The following is a 14,810-nucleotide window of genomic DNA, read 5'->3' on the forward strand; positions in this document are numbered from 1 at the left end:
AAAGAGGGAGTTGGCACTGAAGACTGGGCCCCCTCTCTCTAGAGTTGAACATATTGCTTTGCCATTCCACTTTCATCAAGAGTGAGAAACGCTACCTCCACCCAAAAGACGGAAGGCTGCAAACTTAATATGGTTTAATAATAATAATTCCTTCTCCCCATAGAACAGTGAGAACTGCAGTTCATGAGGAGGGGGTCCGGGGACTGCTAACGAATTCTCATCACGCCACCAAAACTACAATTCCCAGAATTCTTTGGGGAAGCCATGACACTTAAGCTAGAGCAAAACCGATAAAAACTTTTAGTGTGGATATGCTCTGGTCTCAATAACTTTTCTGTTCCTCCCTGCCCTTGGGGCAGGGTGTATGTGGGCAAACACAACATCTGATTATTAGAGACAAATGCTCAGTGTAGGTTATAGTTTCTGTAACACCAACTGCATTTCCTCCCTTTCAGTTTAATTATTATTTTATATTATCTTGAAGCATTATAAGTAGTTTTAAAACTGAATCTCTTTGAACCTAGATTCACTTTGGTACTACTTGTAATGCTTCAAGATGGCTGAGTTGATAGGACATTTGGCTACCTGCCCTTAACCCATTATGGCTTGTGTGTGTACAGGGTGAGTGGCACAAGTACAATACGGGGATACAAAGATATTGAGTCCTTAAACCTGTTTCAGAATTAGATTAGTATTCTCTCTACTAGCGATCAGCCCAGAGGCTATCATTTTAACTCACTGTCTCATAAGTTCGGTACCCTTAAGCATACTGTGATATACTAGCTGAGTTATTTTCTACTTCAAGCTTTAGAGACAGCAAGTTTTTATGCTATCTGACAATATCCAGATAGATTGGGTACAAGGCAGAAGGATGCCCCTTATGTATCCTTAGCTTAGTTAGCTTCAGTTGTAGAATGTAGGGGGTTTATGCTCCTAACTGAATAAGGGGATCTTGATCCATGCTAGAATGTGTGAATACTCCAGCATTAGCCATACAATAACTGGTTTATGTGAAGATGCCTTTACATTGTTTTTCCACATCCATATTGCAGAGATGGGAAACTTCTCCCTGAACTTTTATGTACAGTGAGAAGGTTGAGATAAGGGACTTGTTGTCAGGACTAACTAGAGATGCCAGGGATTGTGCCTGGAATCTTCCCTGTAAAAACCAGGTGCTCTACCACTGAGCTAGAGCTGCCTCTCCTGTGGTCCCTTCAGTGATTGGAAGAAGTTTGAAGACTATCTGTATGTGCCATAAGAACCATGAAAAAGCCATTTCTAAAGGTTGAATTACATAGTACATAGAGCTTAATACCACCCAGGAGTGAACACGCAATCAGGAGAAACCACAGGCCTGGTGGGTAGCTACACAAGAGAGCATAATTGGGATGCCAGCTCTATTCAGTTATGGAGCACCTTCCCCAGAAGTGCCTTTGTTATGGTATTTTCAGGCTTCTGAATCTTAAAATATTTTTAGTACTTTTTAGATCTGTTGTGCTGATGTTATTCTCTGTTACTGCATTTATTCTGCTTTAGTTTTCATGTTACATATTTGTATATTTTATGGTTTTAATTTTAATTTTTAAACTGCCCTTAGAACTTTTGTTATTAGGTGGTATATAAATATTGAAAAATAAATACATAAACTTGAAATGCTAGTTACTGAATTGTTATGTCATTAGTACCCAAAATGCTCCGGTCCTGTTTTCTTTAGCAGCCTGATCCTATGCAGAGTCAGGCATGCATAACTCTGCATCGGATTGGGTAGGACATGTTTTTATAAAGTTTATAAAAGTTTGGCTTCCCGTGGCTGATGTTAAAAAAAAATGTTGCCAGTATCTTATCTTTGTGAAAGTATTGACCAGATGTGTCTGGGGTGACATGTTGATAACATTAACCGCCTAGACCAATAACAGAGGCAGGGCCTCTCTCTTTTTTTGGGGGGGGGGGGATACTTTTGGCATGCAGCCATAGCCTTACATTTCAGAAACTAGGCTGTGGTGTGGCTTGAATGTAGTTGTAGTCAAACCTGTTTTTGTAAGAGTTGGATCAGCCGCTTTGATAACGGCTGAATAGAATTTAAGCAGTGCCCTTTAATCTGCTTTAAATGTATGTTCACATGGCAGTCACATGTCTACTTGATTGCTGATGTCTGTTTCTGTTAAGTTTAGTAAAGCTCTGTCAAAATATTTATTTCTTACATTTTTAAACTATCCAATAACCGTAGTTCTCTGTGTGGCATACAAATAAAATAGTTCCCAGTATGGAAGTGCAAATTATAAGAACAACTGACATATCAATCATGTTTCGAAAAAATGCCCCTGTTTAGTTTCTTCTCTGAAAATTGTCAGTCAGTACCTATCTAGGTTGTTTTACTTTTTGTGAAGGTTTTAAACACATGTCATAGTTGCAAGATTCTGGTTTAGAGGTGACAACTAATTTGGCAAGTGTTTGTGCTTTGGGGCTTCTGCTGAGGCAGCAACTGGCAAATATCTTCCCATCCACATGTGGAAATTGCAACCTTTCATTTTCCTTTAGTTTTTTATTTAATCTATGCAGCAAGCATTTTAAATGTATCTATTTTTTAAAGACATTTTGCCTGTTTCAGTCACTTTGAGTTTGTTACCATGATAGAGATCCGATTTGAAGGTGATCCTTCAAGTGGTAAAGAATAGTCCTATTACATAATATATGTTGAAATTCATGGTGGTGGTATGACATGGTATGACAAGGACCTAGGATTCGTCATTCAGCTGCCAGCCCAAGGTGGAATACTGTGGAGAATTACTGAGTCAGCACTTTGGGGCATTGCAAGAGAGAATTGCTCAACAAATCATATGCATGCTTAATCCGAAGTAGATTCTGCTGAGTTCATGGGACTTACTCTTATCTAAGTGTATATAGGATTGTGTCGTCCTGTTGGATTTTGTTAGGAAAAAGGAGCAAAGATTTGGAAACTAGGATATTAAACAGTATTTCAGACCTAAAGTATATGCCTCAGGTGGTATAGTTAATACATTAAGTGAGATTAACCTTCATTTCTTGAGTGTTTCCATTCTTGATTTTCTTAAAGGGCAAAGTTGCAAGAAGATACTTATATTCTTGCCCTCTATGTATGAAAGCTCCAACTTTCATTCTTACATAGCATTGACCTTCGGACCCATTAACTCTATGAACAATATCTTAGAAAAGTTCCAAATCTTTCTAGAATATAAAGTGCTCTACATTTTTTTATTCAAAAAAACAGAGGCAAAATAAGGATCAATACTTATGTGTACATTATCTCTTTAAAGAGGAGTTATATGGCTACAATCCTATCCATTTATAGGTTTAATGTGTTTCATTTTTGTGTTTTTAAATTCCCCTGAGATGACATAGTACAGTGTAACAAAATAGGACTAAGCAATAAACGGTCTCATTTTGGTGGCAATAACTTTTTGCAATAACATTGGCTCCAAATGTGAAATCTGGCAGCTTTTTTATCAGTATCTTCCTGTAACTCTTCTCTGCTTGTGTTTTTTTCTGCAGGTGTACTTAACAGCTTTAGAATGCTAGACCTTTTTGCACACTTCAGAAGTGCAAGACAAATTAGTTACTGATTCAAGGCCAAGTGCACCTTCTTAGGGAGGATTATCACTTAGCTGCTGTTCTTCAGAGTAAATAGTTGCCGTCCATTTTCTCTTTCAGAGTTTGCTCCATTGTTTAATGGCCCACCAGACTGATGTGACTTAACTCACTTTATTGAATATGGATGTTCATTTTCTATTAAAATGATATGTGCTGATAGTTATTGATGCAACCTGATTAAATCCTTTATACTATATGAAAACTCCTGAGTTTTTGTGATGAGGATTTGATGACAAATTCTGCTGTTTGTGATTTATAAACTCAAAGGCTAAGTCAGTAAAATGTTCTTAGAATCATAGAATAGCAGACTTGGAAGGGGCCTACAAGGCCATCGAGTCCAACCCCCTGCTCAATGCAGGAATCCACCCTAGTGGATACTTCTTCCAAGTACTCCAAATATTTTAAATCTTTCATAGTTTAAAAGTAATAATGTGAAACTAGGTAATACTTGGCTCTTAATTCTACTTCTCCTCCAGTCAGTTGTATATCCTTGAAGTTTTTAAGTGTTTTTTTACTGAAGTTATTTTTATGTCAAGGCTTAAAGGCTGTGGTTATCCTGGTTTTGTTTCATCCATTCCCCAAACAGTCTTCAGTTTGGTCTCCCCCCCCCCCCCCTCAAAAGTCAAAATGTGATGAGCTGTGGCAATTTCTGTTGCCTAACCTTCTCCAAAATCTTTTAAAAATCCTAACAGATAATCCGTGTCCAGTCACCAGAGGGAGTGAAACGTATCACAGCAACAAAGCGGGAAACAGCTGCAACGTTCCTGAAAAAGGTATTCTGGCTTGGGCATTTTTGGGGTTCTCCTAGGACAGCAACAGGTGCAGCACCTGTTGGTCAGAACACAATTGGTTTGTGACTCTTCTCTCTAGGATTTGGCTGGATTTACGCAGAAGCTTCTGTGATGATGATTTAGCATAATTATACAACCTAAGCCTGAAATCCTATGCATATAGATTAAGAATTGAATCATTGAATTCAGCGGAACTTACTTCTGAGCTAGCGTTATTTAGGATGGGACTACATTATTATCATTACATTTATGCTTTTTAACTTAAAAATAACCAAAGTTGTGTAGAGCCTAAAACACAAATAGCATAATTCAATTTTTAAACAATAAAATGAATGCTCAATTAAAACTTCATAAAAACAGCCTAAAATCACTATATAAACATAGCCTAAAATTGCAATATAACTGTAACTAAAAATTGAAGTAATTCAATTTTCACATACAGGACCTCACAACAGTCTTCCTCAGAATGCAAGGAAGGCAAGGATCCATTGACAAGGATCCATAAATGTCACTGAAAGCTACATTTTTTGCTCTAGCGGGTGCACAGAATCAGAGAGTCCCTGCCCTTCTTCTATGCCTGGAGATGTGTAAGGGCTCTCCCTTATGCCACGCTGACTTCAGAAGCACAGGAAAATGGCAGTGTCTCTGCACTGAACCTTAGGGATTATTGGAACGCCATGGGGCTTCTTGCTGGCTTCTGAGTATCTGAAGCTTGGGGCAATGGAGATGAGCTCTCTCTTCTCAGCTGTAGAGGAGAGCAGAGGATCACCCCACACAGTTATGTTGGGTTTTGAGCTCAGCATAATGTTAGGAGACCCTGCCTCCTCCCTCTGGAAGGGTGGCAGGATCATGGTGAGAACCAATTGTTCCCAGCTAAGAGTTGTTGACCGCTGCCAATAAAGGAAGCTCTTTCTATGGAAGGTGGCTAAGTTAGTCTATGTTGAAAGTGAGTTCCATAAACTGTCGGCTCACATTTTTCAAACTAAAACTGATAGTTTTTATGTCAGCTCTACCCTGTCAGCTCTAATGAACTTTTTTGTGGATTTGGGTATTTTAAAATAAGTGTGACCATGGGATTGCATGCTTCCTCCTTTCTGGAGTGTGAATTGTCCCCCACAATGGACCTAATTATGGTGAACTGTTGGCATTGGCAGCAACATTAATCACTTGCAAGTCTAATTAAGGTCCCTGCTTAATTTGTAACATCCACTCATACAAGGTATTTCATTTATATGTATTGTCTTGTAGATTCTCTGAGCATTCATTTCTGATCTCTTGCACTTTCATGTAACTACGTGACATATTTACAGCATAAATTCCATATAGTCCTGGTATGTTTATCTCTGCGGCACAAGTTCCAGATGTTAACTCCTCTTTTCTTCTTTTCTAGGTTGCAAAAGAATTTGGCTTCAGAAATAATGGTTTTTCTGTGTACATTAATAGAAACAGGACTGGTGAGATCACATCTTCTCCCAACAAGTCACTCAACTTGTTAAAAATCAAGTAAGTGCTCAGCAAAAGATATGGAGTTATTGTTGGACTAAAGTAGGCTTGGCTTCTCTTTTGGCAATCCTGTCTGTCATTTCTCAACAGTGCCTGTCTGGTAACGGAACTGAAATATCAGCTACAGCATTTCTATGTATTATCATTCGTACTATTTATGTCTATGGATGCAATTGAAGCAAATTCTGTTGGTGATGTTATTGTAATATGAGCTACTACTGAGCAGCCTGTTATAATAGCTTACAAATTACTTACTTTGATGTTTATTGGCCACAAAAATTGCTCAGTCCATTTTATGTTTGTTGGAACATTGTAAGTTAACTTGCCATTTCAGAGCTATTAGCAAAGTAGAAAGACTGTAGAAGCATTGGGCAAATTAATAGATTTGGGGAGAAACTTATTTAAAGCTTACTTTAACTATTTAATCCAGGAGTGCATGGTCCACATGTGCTCTCCCAAAGCCTTAGATATGGCTCCATGGCTGCCCTGAACTCTGCCTCTCCTCACCCCTACACCCTGGCCACTGAATTCCCCTCGCTGAGTTCACACTTACTGATTTTCCCTCCACTATTGCTTCTCTCCCAATTCCCAGTGATCCTGTTTTCAAGATGACTGTTTTCCCGTTGCTAGTGGTGGAGAAACAGCAGTCTTAGTGGAGATTGCTGGGGAATGAGAGAGGCTTACACACATGCATGCGTGCGCGCGCGCACACACACACACACAATTCCTTAATCTGAGCGAGCAGAGAGGGGATGTTTAGACCTCCTCATCCCTGCATGCTGAGGGGTATGTAGGGGAAGAAAATGTCTCAGTTCAGACAGCACATTTTTGACGGTAGTTTTAGAACTCTGTGGTGGAGTTTTCACACCACCGTTGAAAAGTGTGTTGTCTGGCAGGAAAACCCTATGCACGGTGGAGTTTTTTGGGAAAATGCTCCACACAAAATATCCATACCGTGCAGAGGAATGTTCCTGCACAACTGTTTTGTGTTGTGTGGCAGGCTCTGTGGAGTTTTCCATTGCGTTGAGTTGACTTTGCCCACTGGCTACAGAGTTCCTTAGCAAGAGTGGAGAAAGGAGCGAGTGCTGCTTTACGAGAGCCTCCGGGATTGGGTTTTTTGCAATAATAATAATAATAATAATAATAATAATATATAATATTTATTTCTTACCCGCCTCTCCCTCTGGATCGAGGCGGGGAACAACATTGAATACAAAAATATAAAATACATAAAACTGATTAAAAACATAAAACCAATACATTATTAAAATCTCAAAACCTTTTAAGACATTTTAAAATTCGACTGGGTAGGGCGGCCAGAAGAAATCCATCTTTGTAGCTTTTTTAAATTCAGAAAGACTTAAGCTGGCGGATCTCTCCTGGCAGGCCATTCCACAGTCTTGGAACAGCAGAAGAGAAGGTCCTCTGGGTAATGGTTGTCAGCCTAGTTTTGACTGACTGAAGTAAATTCTTCCCAGAGGACCTGAGTGTGCAGGGCAAATTGTACGGGAGAAGGCGATCCCGCAGGTAACCTGGACTCAAACCATGTAGGGCTTTAAACACTTTATACTTCGCCCAGTAACTAATTGGCAGTCAGTGAAGTGATTTTAAAGTTGGTGTAATATGGTCACCCCTAGATGTACCGGTGACCAACCTGGCTGCAATATTTTGCACTAGTTGAAGTTTCCAGACTAGGCACAAAGGTAGCCCTATGTACAGCGCATTGCAGAAGTCGAGCCCGAAGTTACCAGCATGTGCACTACTGTCTTTCGGTCTTCCAGCTCTAGGAAGGGGCGCAGCTGGCATATCAGCCAAAGCTGATAGTAGGCACTCCTGGCAGTTGCATCTATCTGGGCTGTCATTTGGAGCGACGGATCCAGGAGCACCCCCCAAGCTGTGAATGCAGTCTTTCAGGGGGAGTGTAACCCCATCCAGAACTGGTTGAAACACCTCCAAACCCAGGTTGGGGCCTTTGACAGTAAGCACCTCCATCTTGTCTGGATTCAGCTTCAGTTTGTTTTTCCTCATCCAGCCCATTACCACTTCCAAGCATTCATTCAGAAGGAGACACACTATCCTTAGTTGATGCTGTTGTCGAAGTCATAGAGAAATATGTTTAGTTGTCATCAACATACTGATAGCACCCCACCCCATGCCTCCAGATGATCTCTCCCAGCGGTTCCATGTAGATGTTGAACAGCATTGGGGATAGGTTGGTGCCTTGTGGTACGCCATACAACAGCTCCTTCTTTGAGGAGCAGCTATCTCCAAGCATCACTATCTGGAACCTGCCTAAGAGATAGGACCGGAACCACTGAAGCACAGTACCCCCGATTCCCAACCACCACCACCACCACCCCAGGCGTTCCAGAAGGTTACCATGATCGATGGTATCAAAAGCCGCTGAGAGGTCCAGAAGCACCAGCAGGGACACACTCCCCCTGTCAATACTCAAGTGAAGTTCATCCACTAAGGCGACCATAGCTGTCTCAACTCCATATCCTGCCCTGAAGCTGGTTTGAAATGGCTCTAGAAAATCTGTATCATCCCAAACTGCCTGGAGTTGGAAGGCAACTGCCCTCTCAATCACCTTGCCCCAAAACAGAAGATTTGATACTGGTCTGTAGTTATTAAGGTCCAGGTGGTCCAAGAAGGGCTTTTTTAGAAGCAGATGGATTACCGCCGTATGTGATGGGATACCATCGGGAGGGCAGAGGAACTGTCAATCAAACATCGTGATAGATTTTACTCAGCTCCACAGTAGCCCACAGTCACACAGTGGTGGAGTTAGAACATGTTGTGTGGGGAGTACCTCCTAAAAACTCAGCCATTGAGTGGAATTTTCACACTGTATTGAATAACATGTTGTCTGAGCTGAGCCAATGTGTGTATACACATGTGCATGTGTGACCTCCCCCCCAATCGACTGTGTGGCCCTTGGGGCCAAAAAGGTTGTGTACCCCCGATTTAATCTTTATAGAAGCATTTGCAGTCTTGGTGCTTCAAAGCTTAAGTGTAGCATTTGGTGCTCAGGCTGAAGGAGTAGGAGCGTATATATCTGGAGTGGCTAAGTTTTAACGTTTTTCACCCCTGGTTTTAATGCTGCTCTGGTTCATCTCTGTCACATCTCTGTGTACTTTTAGAAGAGCCTCCGATATTAGAGGCTCCACTCCTTCCTGTTCTATGTCAGCAAGAACCAGCACGGTGCGGAGATACAGTGATGACTGGGAGGGCCCAGGAGAGGGACATTGGAAAGAACTCTCTGAGGTTAGAACTTTGTCAAAGACCTCAGAGGGCTTTTTTCCAATCAATCCTATGGCCCCAGGGGTGCTGTCTCTTGTTAGCCTCTTTGGAAAACCAGGATATAATGAGAAATATGTTATTGCCTTTTCTTAAGTATTGGTAGATGATGCAGTGTTTTATTTGTTTAGGAAATTTAAGCTCCCCTTCAACATAGCCTCCCAGGATGGCTTACAGTTGTTGTTGTTGTTGTTGTTGTTGTTTTAAAAATAATAATAATAATAGAATAAAGTCTACAATAACACATAACATAAACAATTAATCAACTATTCTACATACTGAAATACCTGAGGGCAAGAAGCGGGGGGGGGGCGGGCGGGGGGGAGAAACACCCTTCAATTCAGATCATTCCAAATGCAAGGTGGCAGGACTGAGAATTCACCCTTGCTGGTCACAATCTAAAAGGGCCCCTACAATTTTGCAAGCAATTTGGCTGATGAAAGATGAGGCTGAAAGGAGAGGATGCTATAACTCATAGTATATGGAATAAGCACATACATAACATATATTTGCTTCCCCCTGAAAGAAGGCTTCCTTCAGAAAAGTCTAGCCCAAATGTGTAGAACAAAAGGAGCACAAGCTTGCACAAAGGCAATACAAACAGACAATAAGAGATGCAAAAAAGCAATTGTGTTTCTGACTTTCCACCTAGAGTGTGTCTGCCCACAAATACATTGCTGGAACGCTACCAGTGAATATCTTCTGCATTTTCTCCAGTACCAAAGATAAGAGACTAGAATCAGTTGCATCTTTTTTGCAGTCTGGAACTCCAGATATTCTTCTGCAGCTCTCTAGCTCTAATGAAATGAAGGAATATGCAGGAAGTTTACTGTTTTTATTTAAGATATTTATATGCTGCCACTCACCAACGTGCCATAGCAGTTTACAGCAATTAAAGTAACAATAAAAACAGCATTAAAATAAAATGGGGCAGCCTTAATTCCGAAAGGCTGACTGAAACAAACAAAAACACTTGTCTTTGAAAAGCCCACAGGGAGGAGGATGTTCTATCTTCCATTGGAAGGGAGTTCGATTTAGGCGCATCCAACTCATGGGCTCCTCTGTCAGCTTTTGTATTACTATTATGAGGTGGAAAAAGTTAGCCTTGGTCTAGTAGGTTGCTCATCAGCTCCCTGGTGAATCAGCCTTTCCTCCATCTGCTGGTCTTGGCAGCCTGCCCAAAATTGTAGAAGAGGAAGAGAAAGAAAAGGTGTCGCTAAGTACTGGAGCCTGGAAACCTTTCATTGGTTCCTTGTCATTTCTGTTCTTCCTCTCCTGAATGGGGAGGGAGGTGGGAGTGCCTCTAATACGTAAGATAGGACAAAAGTTGAATTACCTCACAATGTTGACTCACCTTGGGAATTAATATCTCAGAGAAATGCACCTTTAAAAAGCACCATCCTTAATTGCCGAGGGCTAGAAAGGAACGAAGCAAAGAAACAAGATTCTCGAAGGCTGTAATCCATTGCACAGTTACCTGGAAGTAAGCTGCAATGAACACAGAGGGACTTACTTCTGAGTAAACATGTCCAGGATTGCTCTAACTGTATAGACAAAAGCTTGGATCCAGAGTTCTCTTGAACAGAACTCTGCTCACAGGATGCCCTCCCCCAGGAGATAGGGGTTCTATGCTTTCAACCAATTCTTCCAGCTGCCCTCTGAAAGCTTCAGAGGGTTGTGGGGACCCTCCAAAATAGTGTGGGAAATGGAGCAGGGGGCTGCAAAGGGAAGTGAGAATTGGTGACAATTGTGCCCCTTATTCCAACGGGAGCCTCTGCTGGATCTCAGTCCCTTCCATAAATGACAGGGGCTGGAAAGGATACTCTAGATCTAATGCATAGTGTAAAGTGTTAATGCTGTAGAGTTAACAGTCTTGTAGAGTGTACAGAGCTCAACTGTGTACTTAAGAATTAAAGACTGAAACATTTAGATGTAGGTCTAATTAGGAAGTTGATAATGATTCTGTAACAGGCCTGTCATATTTTTGTCTCCTTCTGTAGACATGGAGATATGCTGTTTCTTTTTCCATCAAGCCCAGCGGGCTCTTCCTCTGAGAACATGGATATCTCAGTTTCTCAAGGAATGCGTCAAGTGGGTGTTCCCCAGGTGGTAGAAGATGAGATTGATCAGTACCTAATAAAACAAGATGGAAAGATTTACAGAAACAGAGACCAGCAACTGTAAATATCATTGTGCTTTGTATCTGAACTGTGAGAATTGCTGTTCCATTAAGTTTGTCATAGTTTCCCCTCCCTATTATATATGTATGGGGGGGTTGCTATTTATGCTCCCTTTCCTTCTCTGTTCCCCCCAAATGTAACAAATATAATTAATATAAACCCATGTGATTTATCTCCCAGCAGTCACTCTTTTCCTCATCCAGGGGACAAATTGATCATGTGGAAAGGAGTGGGGTTAGGGGATACCTGGGCATGCGTCAAGGTTCCTTGGTGGAGGACAGAACACAGAAGTTTTTTGTTTGTTTTTAAATGGAGAGAATTGCTCTATTGACTTCCAGAACAGATAGTGAATTAAGCGGCAGGGACCTCGCGAGGAAAGCCAGCCTCACACTTTGAGAAGTGTTGTGATAGAGCTTTCATTTCTGCCTCTAGTATAGTCCAAAATATAAAGTAGTAACTCATACCACAGAAGCCATGTGACTAATAAACACAGAATAATCTGCTCAGTATGCCCAGATACCCCTTCTGAAATTCTCCAAAAAAAGCAGTCACAGAAAGAATTGTAAACCTAGACGTTTAAAAACAACAACAAAAAAAAAACCCTCTTCTAGTCCTTGTTCGACAATAGATGTTTAATAGCCACTCTGGTTTTATCTGCCATTGAAGAGATCTGATAAGCATTGGCAGTTATAAGCCTTATTTGGTCCCAAACCATTTATAGCTTTGTAGCATGAAATAACATCTGGAAGTGTATTAGCCAGTATCAAGCATATCATGAAATATGCTTGTTGTTTATTAGTTTTCCATTTGTTTTCATGTGGTATCTCAGCGTAGCAACTTGGCTTACACACACACACACACACACACACACACACCATATATATATGTAACAGGCATAAATAACTGTGGCAAAGTCTGAGTTGCATAGGGAACAGCTCTCTCTTTAGCCAAATGGCAATTGGCCATGAAGGCCAGAAGGCAACACAGTGCAGGCTTGATTTGCTACTAATAGATAATGCGGCTCAGTCAGAGTTTCAGTGCCATTCTCACCAACAAATCCACTGTTCCCCCCCAAACTACTGATGTCTGCCTTAATATGTTCACTGAAAAGCCCAGTGGATCCAGAACTTATGGATGGATGGATTTCCCTAATAAAAGACTGAGAAATAGTAAGCAAATCACGTGGAATATTAATAAGTATCCCATAATTCCTATTGTGCAGGTATAGCCAGTTACCCTTGTCCAAAAGTATGAGTATTTTGGGGTGCAATGGGGTGACTGGGCATGCTGGTAGACTTCAATACCTTTTTAATTATAGAGGCTTTGAATGTACTTGTATGTAAGCCATGAAAACAATAAAACTCCATTGTAGAAAGGCTACATGTATATTTAGTTGTAGGGACAATGGAAAGGGTTATATCAAAGAAGGTGTGGAAGTGAAATATAGTGAATAGAGCAGCAGGCACCATGATTCTAGAGTCTTTGGGTATTTTGTGTCTACTGAATCTTTGTGCCTCCTCTTATCCTTCTTTAACTTGAAATAGCCGCATACCTGCAGAGAAGTAGCAAGTTTTAATATCTCTCAATTATGTAGAGATTCAAGCACAAAGTTGCTCTTGACAATCGTATTTGCCCATGCTGGAAGCTTTAAAGAAACTTGAAACATACAAATCTCATGAGGTATATGGAAAACATCCTAGGGTTTGGCATGTGTCGGGGAAGTTGTGTTGTGACCACCTGATGGCCACTTGTTCACTGTAACAATCAGTTTTGAGAGTAGACCTTATTAGTAATAACTCCCAAAAGAGTCTGACTTAAACTTTAAAAATACATGGTTCATCTTAAAATTTAATAGCTCTACTTTGCCCCTTCATATCACTTTTCATGTTCCAGAATCATTGCTTTGGTGAATATCAAAAAGCAGAAGCCTTTGAATAGTGAAGTATTGTTAGATTCTTCAAAACAGCAGTTCAGTGGCAAAAATTGTGCTTATGAAACCATCAAAGGCAAAACTTTTTACTCTTTTTTTAGACGTTAAGTCTAACTTTTACTACGTATACTCCAAGAGAATAAAGTTATTATGTTGTTGCTCAGATCAGTGACAAATGAAGGAAGACACCAACAGCGAGACAAAGAAATATGATTAAGCAGGCTGTTATAAGTGGGTGATAAGAAAATAAAGCTTTATTACATTATGCAATGCCTCGTGTTCCTTATGCTTAGGCATTTGGTATTGGAATAATGCTGCACTGAACCTTTCCTACAAAAGTAACCATCATCTGTAAATTCCACAAAACAAAAAACACCACCCACAACCACACCGTATTGTGTCTTAATTCAACACCCTGCATAATTAATTCGAGTTTCAGCTATCTAGGGGTAAATTTAAAGCAACTTGGCACAGTAATGTAACATGCAAATTTAGGCTTCACCAACAGATATCTGATAATGTCTGATAAATTCAATTTTTTAAAAGTCTGATCTGCTGGTGATTTGATGACAGATTATTTTCCCCAGTACCAAATGAGTTGACTCTGTAAAAAGGTATAAAACAAAGTGCTTCTCTGTTGCTGCTAGTAAATGTGCCTGCTAACTTTTGTTTGTCTTTACACAGATGTCGACATGGCCCTCTGGGTAAATGTGTGCACTGTGTACCACTAGAGGTAAGGCTGAACTAAGTTGAACTAAGGCTGTTGTGGAAATGTTTTACCTGTTAAAATGATTTCCCTCTGTATATAGTTGCTGTAATGGAAGCAGTTGAGAGGATGTTGCTGAAATGTTAATGCCTTCTGTCTATGCTGATAATAGCTAAAGAGACTAAACAAGTCCCTTGGATCTATCTGTCTGGACAGTATCTGGATTTATCAGGCTTCTGTCATCTGTTTTTCTGCAGTGGTGGTTTTAACAAGTTATACAACTAAAGTCTTGGGCAAATATATATGCATTTTGTACTTCCCATTTGCATTGCAGATCTCCTTGCCCTTCTTAGAGCTGCATCTCATAGCCACTTAGGGTGCAATCCTATCCATGTTTAGACGTGGCTGGGGAATGCTGGGAATTGTAAGGCTTTTTTACTGTCTAAATACACATAGGGATTTTTTACTGTCTAAATACGCATAGCATTGCACCCTTATTGTGTGTTTTTATATTCTGGATTGTTTTTATTAATGACTGTGCAGTAAGGATCCTCTGATAGTCTTTCTTAGTAGTGCAGATTTTCAGATAGATAACCTGTGTCAGAGTTCTCCAGTTATGCTTGATCAGTTAACCTTTAGCTCTGCCAGTTAAAAGAAGGAGAATATTATACCCTTGAGGCAGGGTGGGTTTCTGAAGCCATTTTGAGCTAGGCTACAACTCCATACTGTGTGAGGGAGGCAGGAGAAAGAGCCCCACTATTACTGTCAAAGTA

The 14,810-nt window shown here is 40.5% G+C and overlaps 1 protein-coding gene across 2 annotated transcripts in view; it reads left to right on the plus strand.

Moving 5' to 3' along the window:
* The window catches only part of NPLOC4 (NPL4 homolog, ubiquitin recognition factor), a 58,706-nt gene that overhangs the window by 631 nt on the left and 43,265 nt on the right, over positions 1–14,810 (plus strand). The window contains exons 2-5 of one of the 2 annotated variants that reach the window (XM_063120082.1): positions 4,320–4,400; positions 5,809–5,921; positions 11,222–11,401; positions 14,016–14,064. In XM_063120082.1, coding sequence (XP_062976152.1) covers positions 4,320–4,400; positions 5,809–5,921; positions 11,222–11,401; positions 14,016–14,064 — 423 coding nt within the window. Of the gene's footprint in view, positions 1–4,319; positions 4,401–5,808; positions 5,922–11,221; positions 11,402–14,015; positions 14,065–14,810 lie in introns of those variants that run through there. The other variant, XM_063120083.1, reaches the window with a different exon arrangement.

The sequence above is a fragment of the Elgaria multicarinata genome, chromosome 3 (assembly GCF_023053635.1).
Source record: "Elgaria multicarinata webbii isolate HBS135686 ecotype San Diego chromosome 3, rElgMul1.1.pri, whole genome shotgun sequence".
NCBI classification, from domain to species: Eukaryota; Metazoa; Chordata; class Lepidosauria; order Squamata; family Anguidae; genus Elgaria; species Elgaria multicarinata.